Source organism: Idiotropiscis lumnitzeri, chromosome 15, assembly GCF_059441095.1.
Source record: "Idiotropiscis lumnitzeri isolate Australia: NSW breed Sydney's pygmy pipehorse chromosome 15, RoL_Ilum_1.0, whole genome shotgun sequence".
NCBI lineage: Eukaryota > Metazoa > Chordata > Actinopteri > Syngnathiformes > Syngnathidae > Idiotropiscis > Idiotropiscis lumnitzeri.
Window position 1 is genome coordinate 15322735 of NC_142405.1, and position 15000 is coordinate 15337734.

At 39.5% G+C, this 15000-nt stretch overlaps 1 protein-coding gene and 1 pseudogene across 8 annotated transcripts in view; both read right to left on the reverse strand.

Moving 5' to 3' along the window:
* The window catches only part of dus1l (dihydrouridine synthase 1-like (S. cerevisiae)), an 88777-nt gene that overhangs the window by 13551 nt on the left and 60226 nt on the right, over positions 1 to 15000 (reverse strand). For 7 of the 8 annotated variants that reach the window (XM_088318016.1, XM_088318020.1, XM_088318015.1 and 4 more), the window contains 2 exons: positions 6599 to 6695; positions 6436 to 6521 (listed from right to left, as the gene is read on the reverse strand). The exons of the other annotated variant lie outside the window; for it this stretch is intronic. In XM_088318016.1, coding sequence (XP_088174142.1) covers positions 6436 to 6521; positions 6599 to 6695 — 183 coding nt within the window. The remainder of the gene's footprint in view (positions 1 to 6435; positions 6522 to 6598; positions 6696 to 15000) is intronic. 8 annotated transcript variants of the gene reach the window in all.
* Positions 3154 to 3819, reverse strand: LOC148323071 (general transcription factor II-I repeat domain-containing protein 2A-like; annotated as a pseudogene).

The window sequence follows — 15000 nt, forward strand, 5'->3', positions numbered from 1 at the left end:
AAAGTTGGTACAGGCCTTTGCAAATTTATGCACGTTTAGTTGCATGTCGTCTTCTGCGAAAAGAAAGTCATTGATGGTGGCAGACTTGACCTTGGTTTTTGCTTGGAGTCTTCTGAGGTTAAAAACTGAGCCATCCATCCGATATTTCAGGCCGATGCCGATGTCACTGTCAGCAAAAGCATCAGTCAGCATGGCAGAGAACACCAGGCTAAACAGTGTCGGGGCCAGTACACAGCCTTGTTTCACTCCGTTTGTGACCTCAAATGGTTCAGAATAGTTCCCGTTATCAGTGACTCTGGCCATCATACCATCATGCAGGAGACGGACAATGGTGACAAATTTTGGAGGGCAACCGTACTTGGCCATTATCTTCCACAGACCTTCCCTGCTTACGGTGTCGAAAGCTTTTGTCAAATCAACATAAGTAGAGTACAGATCTACGTTTTGCTCCTGGCACTTCTCTTGCAGTTGCCTGGCAGCAAAAATCATGTCAATGGTGCCTCGTTCTTTTCGGAAACCGCATTGGCTCTCAGTAGGGCTGGGCGATAAACCGAAAATTTACCGTTACCGAAATTTATTAGAATGACCGACATCATTTTGCCCATATCGGTAAATTCGGTGTCTAAAAAAAAAAAAGAAAAAGAAGTCTTTTATGTCTGCGGCGATGCTCATGCCCCTTTAAGACGGCTCCAGCGCGTGTAGTCACGTGACTCCTCCCTTCTGAACAAGAATGTAAACAAGACGAGTTCGTAGCTGGCGATTCAAATCCTGAAGCGGCTGACACGGCTGCGGACGAAGTAACGTTAGTTGAAATTGTTCCTGTCGCGCTTGTCCCGAAAATAAAGTGGACATCTGTCGTTTGGAAATGTTTTGGGTTCCATAAAGACGATGTTTAAGCAAAAAAACATGAACTACAAAGTGCATCGTAAGCACCTGAAACAGCGCGTCCAACCTTTTCTTTTTCACCACCCACAACACAACCATGCTGTTGACTTGGAGCTTGTGCTAAAAGTTCAAAGTGAGGAGCAAGTTTGGACAAGTGACAACAGCTCATAACGGAGGCGACACCATACGAGAGAACGTCTCAGAGGTGGACGCGATAGCCGAGCACATAGCTAAAGATAGAGCTCCTCTTGTTACAATGGAGCGGACAGGATTTACACGCCTCATGAAAGTAGCCGACAAGAGGTACGAAAATATTTGCCGCAAACAGGACTTCCGATATGGACAACATCGGGACGGGAGCGGAGACATGTCAAGCATTTTGCATCCACATCCGACTTGTGGTCGAGTCGCAACATGGATCCCTGTTTGAGCCTGACTGTGCATGACATACACGACAAGTGGCGACTGCGCACCAGATTACTCGAGACGGCACATTTTCCTGATGAAGCACACTTGTTTATTTGGCACTGGCATTCCATTGACATTTTTTTCCATTTTATTTAGCATTTTGTTTACAGGCGACTAGCGCCTTTGCACATGGCATTATTTAGATTGTTTACACGATACCTTTACACAAATCTCGGCCTTTGCAAATGGAATTACAGCATCTCTGCACAATATATTTACATAAAAAGATTTTGTGAGAGGTACCCTTTTTCTCCTGTTCTTTGTGACATTGTTCAAGTCATGCAAAGCAAGCTAGTTTGAATGTTTATTCAAATGATTTTTGTACTTCTATTTTTCATTGAAAGTAATGCGTACCAGTTGGTCAATACAAAAAGCAGTTAATATGCATTTCCTGCATTTATTTTGATTTTGGTCCTCAGGGGGAATTTATCGTGCATTTATCGTTATCGAGGTAAAACTGCCTAATTTATCGCGATATTTATTTTAGGTCATATCGCCCAGCCCTAGCTCTCAGGCAAAAAAGTAACATGCCAAAGAAGCGCAATTGGGAATGGATAAATGGATAAATTTATAAAACGTGAATAGAGTGAATAAAGTGTAAAGTGTGAAATGAATGACCGGACTGTCTTGAATTTGAAACTGGAAGCGTGTAAATGTGATATGTTGAATGTCCCATTGGGAATGAATAAAGTGAAATGGATAATTTTGTGTAATAGGTGAAGACATGAAAATAGGAAGCCTGAAAGGCTTGAATTTTTGGAAGGGATTGAAGGTGGAATGGTGAAAATTGGATGAAAACTGTGAAAAAACGCGAGGAATAAAATAGACGATATAATAAAATCGAAAGGTGTAGAATAACATATGTGTGAAGGCCTCAGCCTTCACACAACTAGGAATGGAATGATTACCATATTTTCGCAACCATAAGTCGCACTTTAAAGTCCCAAATTTCCCCCATAACAAACGAGGCGCCTTGTCATGCGACGCGCCTATTGTATAGAGCAGGAGTATTCAATTAAAAGTCACAGAGGTCCACTACTAACATTTCCTCCAATTAAAAGGTCCGAACCAAAGTCCAACTTTTAGCCTCTGTTCACATTTATTCATTTTTATTTATATATAGTTTCGATATTTCGTGTAAATTTCAACAGAGTGCGCTTACATAGTAAACAAGTAATTTTCTCATTAAACAGATTTCGCAGTCAAATAAATATAAGGTGTTTATTTTAGATTCAAGAAAATTTAAATCTCAGAATAAAATAAAGTGCAAACAATGCAAACAGTGCAAACAATGCAAACAGTTCAAACAATGCAAACAGTGCAAACAGTGCAAACAATGCAAAAAATGCATCTTAACCCAATTTTCTTTTTCCAGCCTAAAGAACTGAAGGGTGACACTTCCAGTAAAAAAAAAAAAAGAAAAGTCAAACATCTCCTGTAGAAACAAACCAAGCGCTGAGCATTGTGTTAACATCTTTTTCCTTTTTTTTCATCATAGAGTTCCCAGCCTTAAAAAGTGAAGGCCCAATTTACCATGTAAAACAGGTCAACATGTTCAACAAACAATCAATAAAAATGGCTGTCCTTATGAAAGGCAAATTGAAACAGAGCTTTCAAACTACCTCTGGATTATTCTTTAACTTCTCTGAATGAGAAAAATGGGCATGTGACTGCCCTGCGAGTGACTTAAATCTTGGTTGGAACATAGTCAGTGCAATTCTCATGCAGACATGTAAATGTTCATTAGTGAGCCTTGAGCGGTACTTGTTTTTGATGATGTTCATAGTGGAAAAAGTTGACTCACAGCTGTAAGTCAATCCAAACATTGTCAAGGTGTGCAGTGCTACTTTGGTAAGACCAGGGAACACACTCTCAGACACAGTCTGTAGCCAGAAGGTAGCAGGGTCAGTTGTCTCAAAATGCTCTTTTAATGCAGCATTTCCTTGCAGATCAATAAGCTCAAGCTGCAGAGATCCTGCATGTGCCCACTTGAATGTCTTGGAAAAACCTCTGACATCGGTGATGAGGAATGGATTCTGAATTAGCAGGAGTCGCTGCTGGCCAAGGCAGAAAATGCCGAACCTTCTGCTGAAGTTTTCAATCAGCTTCTTTATGAAGTCAACGTAGGGAGAAACATCTCTCCCACCCTGAATTTGTTCCTGCATTTTTGGGAAGTGTTCACACTCTCCTTTGAGATCATCTTTGAAAATGTGCAGCTTCCTCTGAAAAGATCGAACAGCTGTCATCAAATCAGCAACTGAATTGCTCTTGCCCTGCAGCTTTATGTTGAGCTCATTAAGATGGGAGATAATGTCAACCAAAAAACCAACCCTATCCATCTTTTGCTCATCTTGCATAAAAACTGAAAATTCTGTCGCTCTCTGACTCTTGATCTGCTTTAAGAAAGCAGCTATTTCCTTCCGAATGAACCAGAAACGTCCCAGTGCATTGCCTTTACTCAGCCACCGCACATTGTTGTGCAATAGAAGGTCATTGGCATTTGCCTCAATATCTTCCAGGAATTCTCTCAGGAGACGATGCTGAAGGGATGAAGATGCCCTGAGGAAGTTGATGAGTTTCATCATTGTGTTCAATACTTCTGCAAAATGTTCTGATAAAGTGGCACACAAAACAGTCTGATGGATGAGACAATGGTAAGCAATAAGATTTGGGTTGTCCTCTTTCATTCGGGGCACAGCCCCCCGCTCTTTTCCCACCATGGCAGGAGCACCATCTGTAGTGACAGACACAACCTGTTTTGGATCTATGCCACGCTGTCTCAGCATCTGTTTTATAGCAGCATATATGTCTTCTCCTCTTGTGTGTCTTTCAAGTGCTGCTACACCCAGCAGATCCTCACAAAGCACCTTGATATCTTTGTGAAAAAATCTCACATACACCAAAAGTTGGGCATGATCTGCAACATCTGTGGACTCATCAATGGCCAACGATATGCATGGTGCACTCTGAATAGCTGCATCAAGCTGTGCCAGTACATCATCCGCTAATATTTCAGATTTTCTGATTGCAGTTGAAGCAGACATGGGGATTTGTTTGGTAATTTCACACATGTGGTCTTTTTGTTTTCCTTCAAATAATGTTTCTGCAACTGCATTTAAGCACTCCTTCACAACTGGGCCATCACTAAATGTTTTTTTATGTTTCCCCAAAATCCATGCCACTTTGAGTGAGCATTCGGTTGCACGCTGCTGAGCTGTAAATGTCTGCGTGATGAGTCGAGTAGATCTGTCATACTGCGCTAGAAGTTCGGTGATTTTGCGTGCTCTCACCTCAGACTTCAGGGGAAAGCATTGCGCAAAAGAGCTGTGCCTTGTCTTGTAGTGGCGCTTTATGTTGCCACTTTTAATTAATGCAACGGTTTCGGAGCATATCAGGCACACTGGTTTTGTACCGGCTGCTGGCAGAATAAACATAAAATTGTCCGTTCATTCATCTTTAAAACAAAGATTTTCCGCATCGACCTTCCTAACTTTTGAAAAAGCCATGCCTTGAGCAACACTCTCTTTCCTGTTCTGCTGCTCCGGTGCGCGATTGGCTGTGACTCAGGATCTGATTGGCTCAACTAAGGGAAGCTATTGCCGTATTAACTGCAATAGCAGCGCCCGCGATTACGAATGCTCTATGAAAAAATTCTGTTCGTGTACATTTATTATAGATTGGTCATGGGTCCGGTCCGAACCATACCGCAGTCCGCCATTTGGTGATGCCTGGTATAGAGTGAGCAACTCTCTCGACCATTGAGCCTGATCCCTTTGGGGTATCGTAGAGTGCATGTTTGCACACCCTGCTGGCTAAAGTCTAAGACATCTATGCTTCAATTGAGTGTGACAAATACATTATGTGAATACGTTTTTTGGTGATGGTGCAGGAGAAAGCTGGACAAAAGGACAGCTGTCCACAATGTCGTAGTTTGTCTTATCATTCATGTTATTGCAAGCAAGAAACATCGCAGGTTTAGACAACAGACTGCAAAAACACAACAACAACAAAAATAAAAACACAATGCCCAAAGCACACTACTCACACAGCTCTCTAACCAGCCATCTGATTGGCTGAGACTGATAAGCTCCCAGAATGCCTCAGTACTGTTTTTGTGTTATTTTTATTTCTTTTGGTGATATGAATGGCATGAGGGATGCATGTTTTGTATTAATTTTATTTCTTTATTTCATTGTGTGCTTGTATGCTGTTCAGAGATATTTATAGTTTTAATTTGAAACCGTGACTCTAAGGAGTGTGGTGACTCCCACGACGTTATCAATTAGATGTGTTGCCATGACTTCTCTGATCGGTCTGAGCTGAAGTGCTGCTACTAACAGCTATCAGTATGAGTGCTAGCATACGCGAGCTAGCATGCGCAAGCTAGTATGCGCGAGCTAGCATGCTAACCTGCACCTCGCAGTGCGGCGCGCCCGGTCTAAGTATTAAATACATAAATAGCACCCTCAACTGGTGCTGTGCCCTTTGATACAGCGCGCCTTTTGGCTGTAAAAATACAGTAATTTTATTTACAATTGTTATAAACTGCTTAAAATATGCATCGATGTAAATAAATAAAAGAATCAATATGGAAACTTTAATCAAGAATGAAGAAAGATTTATAATGATCACAGTCAAACCTTATGTACATTTTTTTATCTTCATGTTTACCTCAGTCAAATTATTCATTAATTTTCAAGGTTTTTCTGTAAAGTTACAAAACGTTACTCTTTGTAACAAGGACATGTGGATGTCAAAACAAAAATCTATATTGGTGATAAAATTAGTTATTCATTTTGAAAAAAATGAAAGAAATTTATCAAATCAAAATTGGGAACAGAAAATTGAAAATGTTATCAAAACATGAGTAAATCATTACATCGCTACCAGATCCCCATCCTGACAAAACACTTTATTTTAATGGGCTTGGGACTGACTGTGGTTGGGTATTAGGCCCTGGCTGAGAATCGAATCCGGACTGTCTGCATGTACTGTACCACTACACCACCACTGCCTTCAGATTAGTGCAATTCAGATAATATAGAGGCCTAAAAGGTAAGACGTGAATAGGTAGCCACTCACGGTGGTCTGACATATGGTTGGCAGATCCAGTGAGGGAAGGGCAGGCTGCTGTCCTTATTCATATGATTTCCTCCGGCAATCTCTTCCTGAATGGCAAATAAAAGAACTCATTAAGTGGAGTCATAATATTTCTCTTCTGTGGTGATTTTTAAACAGATGTTACCTGACATCGCCACCTCAGCTGGTAACTAACATTAGCCAAACCCTCAAGGGTTTTCACCTTAGCTAACTCCTCCCTTAGGTCATGGTGGATCTGAAGCCTAAAAAAGAAAATAACATACTTCAAATTATGTCTGTTAATATGTCAACATTGCTAAGACATATCAATATTACAACAGCAAAGATTTTTGGAGTCAAAAGCTTCAACAAAAGGGAGTCAAAGTAGCATTCATAAGGGCCGTTCATATCGCAGAAACCAATTACGGAACTTCCCTATCTACCCTATGTATCCCTATTTTCACACACAAATAAGGTTCCTGGTCTGGGAGAATCCACAAGGGTCTTCCGAACAATGTTCCCTCTAATTTTCCATCAAACAAACTCGCTGAGTATCCCTGGGACCACAGTGTGCAACATCAGACATGCACATGGCAGCCAAACCAGGACAACAACAACACCTAGATATAACAAAAAAATTCCAACAGTCTACATGTGAAAATAGAACAAATCATTGAATACAGGTTTACTTAAAAAAAAATGAAAGAATAACTATCATTTTATGCATAATTTATTAAGTCTGAATAAAATCTGTTTCAATATGGTCCGAAATTATCCCCTTATGAATAACTAAAATCATGCCATCTAATAAAACACAAAACAATTTGAAGTCACCTGACCTCTGAAATACTCGAAAGAGCCTCATTTAAGGTGATCGTAAACTACGCCCATATTTGAACTTCCTGAATAGAGCTCTCTGTGTGTCTTCCGTAGCGACACGTATGTGGTGACTGTGAGCCAATGTGTATGCTTCAAACTATCTTTGATAAACGGAATGTGCGCCCTCAGTCGCGCTTCTGAAATTGTAAGGAAAGTGGGTTGTGTGTTGTCCTGTATGTAGATTTGAATGCGGTGGAAATGATGAAATGCATGTAGGAATTTAATGTTAAAGCGTGGTGCGCGCCAGCGTCGCCATGTGCGCTGAGAGGGTGAGAGCAGTGCGCAATTGCTCACGTGCGCACTTAGAGGGAACATTGCTTCCTAAGTACCTATTAGACACTAGGGTCTTTGTGTACCTATCCAGAACGCTCTGAGGAGTTGGGCAGTGCTGAAAAACACAATTTTGATTGGTTGAACTTGGGGGCGTGCCATTTTCCCATTCCCCACATCTGAGATAATTACGAAGTGCCAGTATGCAGTATTCACTAGTTATGTTGTCCTTACTAGTTGAGATATTTAAGAATGCAATACTTCTGTACATTTTTGGGGGACAAAGACATCCAAGCACAAATTGGAATCAGTGACAAGGAAGGGCCAAGTTTACCAGCACTGCCGCGCTAAAAGAGCTAAATTGTTCACACGGCAAAACAAGACCGTGGAAGCTGCAAAGTTAAAGTGAAAATGAGCGTTGAGCGAACAAACTTCATGGCCACCGTAGGGAAGACTAAGGAAAATATGAAATATTCACAGAAATACTTTAATATTTTATATTTTGTTACCAGTTGAAGCATTGCCAACAGCAACTTTGTTTGCATGTGTTTGATGACCGCACTGCATTTTTGTCTTTTAAGTTTCACCACTTAAGTATTCATAAACGTTGGGGTGAATGTATCCCATATTTTACTCTATTAGTATTGCAAAAGATTTGTTCCACAGTGTAACCGATGTTTGGACCATGGTCATGACAAGACCCTCAGGAGATGAATGCAGGAAGATTGGATCAAGGCTGCAACAAAGGAAGTGTGATCGAGACACCTCTGAAACAATCGACTTTAATGCGGGGACAACAAAAGTCACGTTGGTGGCTCCTATCATTCTACTACTATCAGTCTACTACTGCCATTTGCTCTGTGTTTACAATCATGACTGCCATGATTACATTATCCCCCGCTTGATTCCTTGAGAAGAAGCATTGTTTACCTAGGGATTCCCTAATAAAATAGAGGGCTCGGCGGAGTGTGCCTCAGAACCAAGTTGGAGATGTAACTCTGCACACCTCCGTTCGTTCTCCTCGCGAGTAAAAGATCAACTCTTGTCTTCCTTTCATTCATTTTGCCTATGTTCAGTGAATGATGATCTGACGGTTGACGGTGATCCAATGGCAGGAAGACAACAGTGGTGAGGTTTTTTTTTTTTTTAAAGGGGGGAGGTGAGTGAATGGAGGTGCGTTAAGAATGAATAAATATGCGTTAATAATAATTAAAATATATATATATATATATATATATATATATATATACATATATATATACACACATATATATATACATACATATATACATACATATATATATGCATACATATATATATACATACATATATGTATACATATACATATATACATATACATATATATATATACATACATATACATATATATATATACATATATATACATATACATACATATATACATACATATACATATATATACATACATATACATATATATACATACATATACATATATATACATACATATACATATATATACATACATATACATATATATACATACATATACATATATATACATACATATACATATATATACATACATATACATATATACACATACATATACATATATACATACATATACATATATACATACATATATACATACATATATACATACATATACATACATACATATACATACATATACATATATACATACATATACATATATACATACTGTGAGAGTATGTAAATAGTTTGTGTATTTTTAATCATGTTTTTTATACACTATTTGTATCAATGATAATTACACACACACTCACAGACACGCACATCATTGCTTCAGCACACATGCGCACACCCACACGCTTGTTTGGGTTTCACTTTCCATAGGTTTCGTTTTTCTTTGAATAAAGTCCAGAGGGATGGGCGAAGAAGTCAGTGAGAGTACGGGAGATTGAACTGGCAAGACGCCTACTTCACCTCCTGGCTTCTCCTCCCATCGCGGTGGAGAAAAGACAAAACCTTCCCTGGTTATTCCTCTGGTTCTCTGCATTTAATTCAGTCTAATGAAGGCGTCAGGACCTTTTTAAACCTGACATTTATTGGTGCCGGTCAACCCGGGAGCCACACCCGGACGGACGAACGTCGCTGGATATTTCGGGGGCCAACGAATCTGACGTCAGCGCTTCACCATTTGAAAGCGGGCCTCTGAGCTGCGGCGCGGCCGTCCGCCCGGATGTCGGTTCCCTGTCGGACCAGGCGGATCCGGAGGAAGCCAGGTATTGTTTTTCAAATTATTTTGTGCCACCATTTTAAAATTTAAAATATTAACACAATTCGTAAGGGGTGATTTATGTGAGTAAGGAAGCGCGCGCCGGCCGTTTTGCAGTAGTTCGGTCGAAAAGAAAAGAAACTGGATCGTGCTCGTCTAAGGAGTTATAGAAAAATAATTATGCCATAACTCATTGCGCTGAAGGGAAGCTGGACTTCTCGGGAGGCTGGATCTCCCCTACGGAGGGCACGGTAGCATAAAAGAACGTCCTGCGGTACGTCTAAACCACGATCGTGTTGTTTAGGGAGATACAAAAAGAAGAAATTAGGTCGTAACTCGTTCAAACCGACATCACGGTAGCATCGATTAAAAGTTCCTCGGTGTCGATAAATAGCGCTGAAGGGAAGCTGGACTTCTCGGGAGGCTGGAAATTATCGACGACTTAGAGGTCTACTCACAATTTCACATTGAAATTTAGGGAATAATAAGGCATTATTTTTGGTGGTTTTTATTATTTTTATTTGAATATTCTTTGTAGCTGCGCAGCTGTGTGTGTGTGTGTGTATATAAGGACAAAGAGAAAAAAAAAGGTGGGGGTTTTGAGTCAGTGAGAAAGAGCGTACGTGCGTGGGTGTGCGTGCGTGCGTGTGTGTGTGTGTGTGGGTGTGTGGGTGTGTGGGGGTGTGTGTGTGTGTGTGTGGGTTTGGAGAAGTAGCTGACCAGACAACAGCAAAAGAAGAGGTCTGGCTGGGCCAAGCCTGAAGGATCAGGTTTCAGGGTAGTGAGAGAAGAATTTGCAGAGAAGCTGAAGAGAAAAAAAAAAAAAAAAACCCGCACACACAACACCAGATGTGGAATGATCATTTTGCTGTATGCAAAGTGAGTGAATGGTGTGATTGGGGATTACAAATACCATTTGGTATTTTATCCCGTATAATGCAATAAGGGTTATAAACAGGAATAGTATTTGAGGATGACAGAGAGTGTTGTTGAAGAAGGTAAAGAAGGGGGGGGGGTTGCAACTGCCCCCTGCATCCTGAATTACCCCCCACCACCCACATTATCAGGTAACGCCACATAGAATGAGAACTAGATCAGACAGAACTGCATCGATAAGACAAAAAACCCCAATAAAAGATAGATAAACCAAAAAAGCGCTCACCTCAATGTGTTGCGTGTATAAGTGGCAGTGTGCATTTGTGGCAGAGGCTGCATTGGCCCTATAGGGCTGCACACACATAATTATGAGCGATATTAGTTGAATTAAAGGACTTATTATGGGCAAAAGATAAAGATGGCTTGTGTTGCTGTTATTACTAGCATGTTATTTTTGTTTGAAGTTGTTCAGTGTTGAGAACTGTGTGTGTCGTTTTGTGGGCCCGTGTATATGTCTGTTTGTCTGTCTGTGTGTCTAAATGTCAGGGAGAGTGATCAAAGTGGTTGGAATTATGCTAAAAGGATTGATGAAGTAGAGATAAAATGGAATCAAGGATTAGTAACCAACAAAAGGGTACTTATGAGTGACGAGATCTTATTGAGAAAAATAATTCCCAAATTTACAAAAGAAATTAATAAAGAAGATGATTTGAGGAGATAAATTCATTTAAATTTGAAATTAAATAAAATAACTTATACAACGGGATAGGCTTAAAAGAAAAGAGAGAAATAGCCTGATGTGCGTTTTCTGAAAAATAAAGAAATTGAACCCAGACGCCTAGGCTGGTTTAAAAAGATGAGTGAAGATAAGGAAGTTCATCAAAAAACAGGATCTTGATAAAATTCAGTATTTAGACGCATGGATAACTGAACATGGTTTTGATGGTCAGTTAAAAACACGAAAAATAGCCGCATTGCAGAAATCAATCATAGCAAAGACAAAGAAAGACCACAAAAGGATGAAGAAAAATGGCTTTGAGGAAATAGAATATTGGATGAGGGTAGCCTTAAAAAGAGAAGAGGGTGACAAGAAACAGAAAAGATGAGACATTTGGGCAATACAAAGTGAGAATGACAGCTGTGTTTCAAAACCACAGCGGGCTGCAGGAAGATGGTGATGTGGATGGGGCATTTCAACAGCAGTTGAAGAATGCTTTACATGCAGGATCAAGAGAGGAAATTCATAAGTGGGTAAATAAACATTACATTTGCCTGCCAACAGGTACCCTGGAGGAGTATGTAAATCACGCCCTCCATGCTGAGAAGATAGAAAATAAAAAGAAACAGAGGTCTATAGACACTTTTTATCAAAATAAAGGTCAGAAGGTCTTTTATCAAGGTGGAAGAGGCTGAGACAAGGACGCCTTCCCACCGGAGATGATATTTGTTACAATTGTGGCAGATCAGGACACTTTGCCAGAAACTGCCGTCAACCACACAGGAAGACCACACTAAAAGAAGGCCAGATAGCAAGAAATTGCCTTGAGAAGAAGCAGCCTTCAGCATGACTAAGTTTTTAAATTAAGAGGTTCTCCTAAATTTACAAAAGATATTGGCTTTTGATTAAATGATTGAGCTGAAATAACCGTATTGGTAATGGGACACCAATTACCCTTTTTTATGTGACATTGGTGCAGATAGGATTGCTTATAATAAATCAATTTCAAATGATAGGGCAAGTGACAAAGGGGCCATAGTCAGATTTGCAAGGGGAAAAATGGAACAGAGTAACAGAATTAGAACCTGTGTGGTTGAGGGACCCAGAAGGCCACTGAGTTGGTTGCATGAATTGAAATTAGTTTTATTTTTACAGAATAATGAGAGCCCAAGTTGTGGGGATGTGATTAATTTACAGAAAAAGTTTAGTGATGAGACAATTTATATTTACATGATTCAATAGACAAGATATATCATTTTGATGATGGTTTTTACTTAATTGTATACTTGCGTCTCCTTCAGAAAGGGAGAAGTAGGTGTTATGAAATTTTAACAATTGGATGAAGCTTTTGAAAGTGAACGAGGAATTTTTGCAAAAACATAGGTGTTTCCTGATTTTTTTAAATTTTGATTCGAGACATTGGTAGTTTTGAGTGGTTGTGGAAAAACTACAGTGAATTTGGAAATTAGGAGCAGACTGTGGAGAGGCCCCTGTGAGGAGGAGGAAGAGAGAGAGTTTAGTGATTAAAGAATGTGTCATTTGAATGAGAGGAGGAGGATAGAAATTAGATTTTGCTTTTTGGTGAATTGAAGAAATAAATATTTTAGATTTCATATTCCAGTTGATGATGTTTATATTAAAGTAGGCCAGAGATGCAATGAAATGCAGAAATATAAATGATACAGGAAAAATTTGGCAAGGGATATAATTTTCATTAAAGCAGAGAAGAAATTAGAAATTGCAAATAACATTGATGTGTACTTGTCCACTTTGAAGTAGAATTGGTCAAAGTGAAATGAGTCAAGATTAGAAAAAAAATAAATAAAAATAAAATAGAATTAACATGTTCATTTTGTGATAAGAAATTTGTGATTATGTGAAAAAGGAAAAAGAGAATTACAGGCTTTTCAAATAAAACAACCTAATTTAAATTGGCCAACTTGTAAAATGGAAAAGAAGATTCTAAATTATGCACAAAAAGCTTGAACGTGTTGAGCAGAAGGAAGAAAAAGAGAAAACATTTAAAAAAAAGAAGGAAGCAGAGAGTCTTGTGATAAACAATAACTTTTCAGGACGAAGAGAGAAGCAACAGAGGATCACAAGACGTAAAAAACAAACATATAAAAAGTGTGTGTAGAAGGAGTTCTACATCAACAGGTGTTTTACTTGTTAGGCCGTGATACACTGACACAATTGGACTTTAATATCGGAATTAATAAGCAAGGGTGAATTTAAACAAACGTCAAAACTTTAAAGGGGCGCATTGTCAGTGATAAGCGGGAAGAAAAATAGTAATAAAACTTTGCCAGACCACTTTTGTGTAAACACCTTCCTTGGGACTTTCATGACCTCCATTAAGTCCCTGACCTTTCACAGATAAAGTTGGAGCCCAAAGTCTCTCAGGGCTGTAATTTATGCGGCAGAGAAAGAGCCCAACAGGCTTGGGGTGAGTTTAAAACAACAGTATCATGGCCATAAAATGGGTTGTGTATGTTGGAACTTGTGGAGATACACTGCAAGATTGTATTTACAAAGCATCTTAATGCACTACCAAATTATTATTATAAGCCATTTGGGCAAACAGTGACTGCAAAAAATGGCTTCATGGACTTGTGTTGCTGCAGAAACACAGGAAAGTGAATCCATTTGCATATTAGTCACAACAATTTGGATTTCGTGGCAGAGAACCACTTAAGAGTGTGATCAAGAGCTTTCACTGCTGCTTTAAGGAATGAAAAAATTGACATTCCATCACACGACATTCACATTGCACGGCGATTTAATTGTAACAGGGACATTACATTAATAAGGTGCGATGCATTTAAGCCCAGCGTCATTCTTTTTCCACGCACCATTTAGAAGGCGCCACACGACTGTGGAGCCGTCCAAATTTTCACCAAACCCATGACTTGACTTTTTGACATTTTTTCCTCCCGACTGGAGGAGTTAAGGTTGGTAAGACACAGACCAGGTGCGCTTTCAGACTGATAAGAAGTAGAAAGCGTTTGTGAACCAAGGTCACAGGAAGAAATCATACTGACGTTTATGCGATGGGAGTATTAGTAGTGCGATACCAACAGATAACTTGTAAAAGAGAGAAATTGTTAGGATAAGCAGGAAGAGCGTAGGCGGTTGTGAGCTAATTAAAATTTGGGGTTTTCCATTTTGTATGAGCTGTATGGTTACAATGTGAACTGACAAATGTTTATGTGTTCTGTCGACATTGGGCAAACGGCGCTTTAAAAAATCACAGAAGATGAAAGAAAAATTGTGCATAAAGCACGTCTAAATAAGTATTTGTAAATGCAAAATTTTCTGAACAGAAAATGACACGATTACGATTGAATAAAGGCTGGAGCCAAGCCATAACCCTAAAGTCAACATAGCACAAGAGGTTTAATGGAAGCACACACACACACACACACACACACACACAGTAAATCAACTTGACAAGTTGATCTCAGGCCAGGGAAAAAGGCATCACAGGAACAAAGGTGCAAACATTGAGTGAGACACGAGCAGACGTCGTGCCTCAACAGGGAGGAGATATGATATGAAATTGTTCCCACATACAGACTTC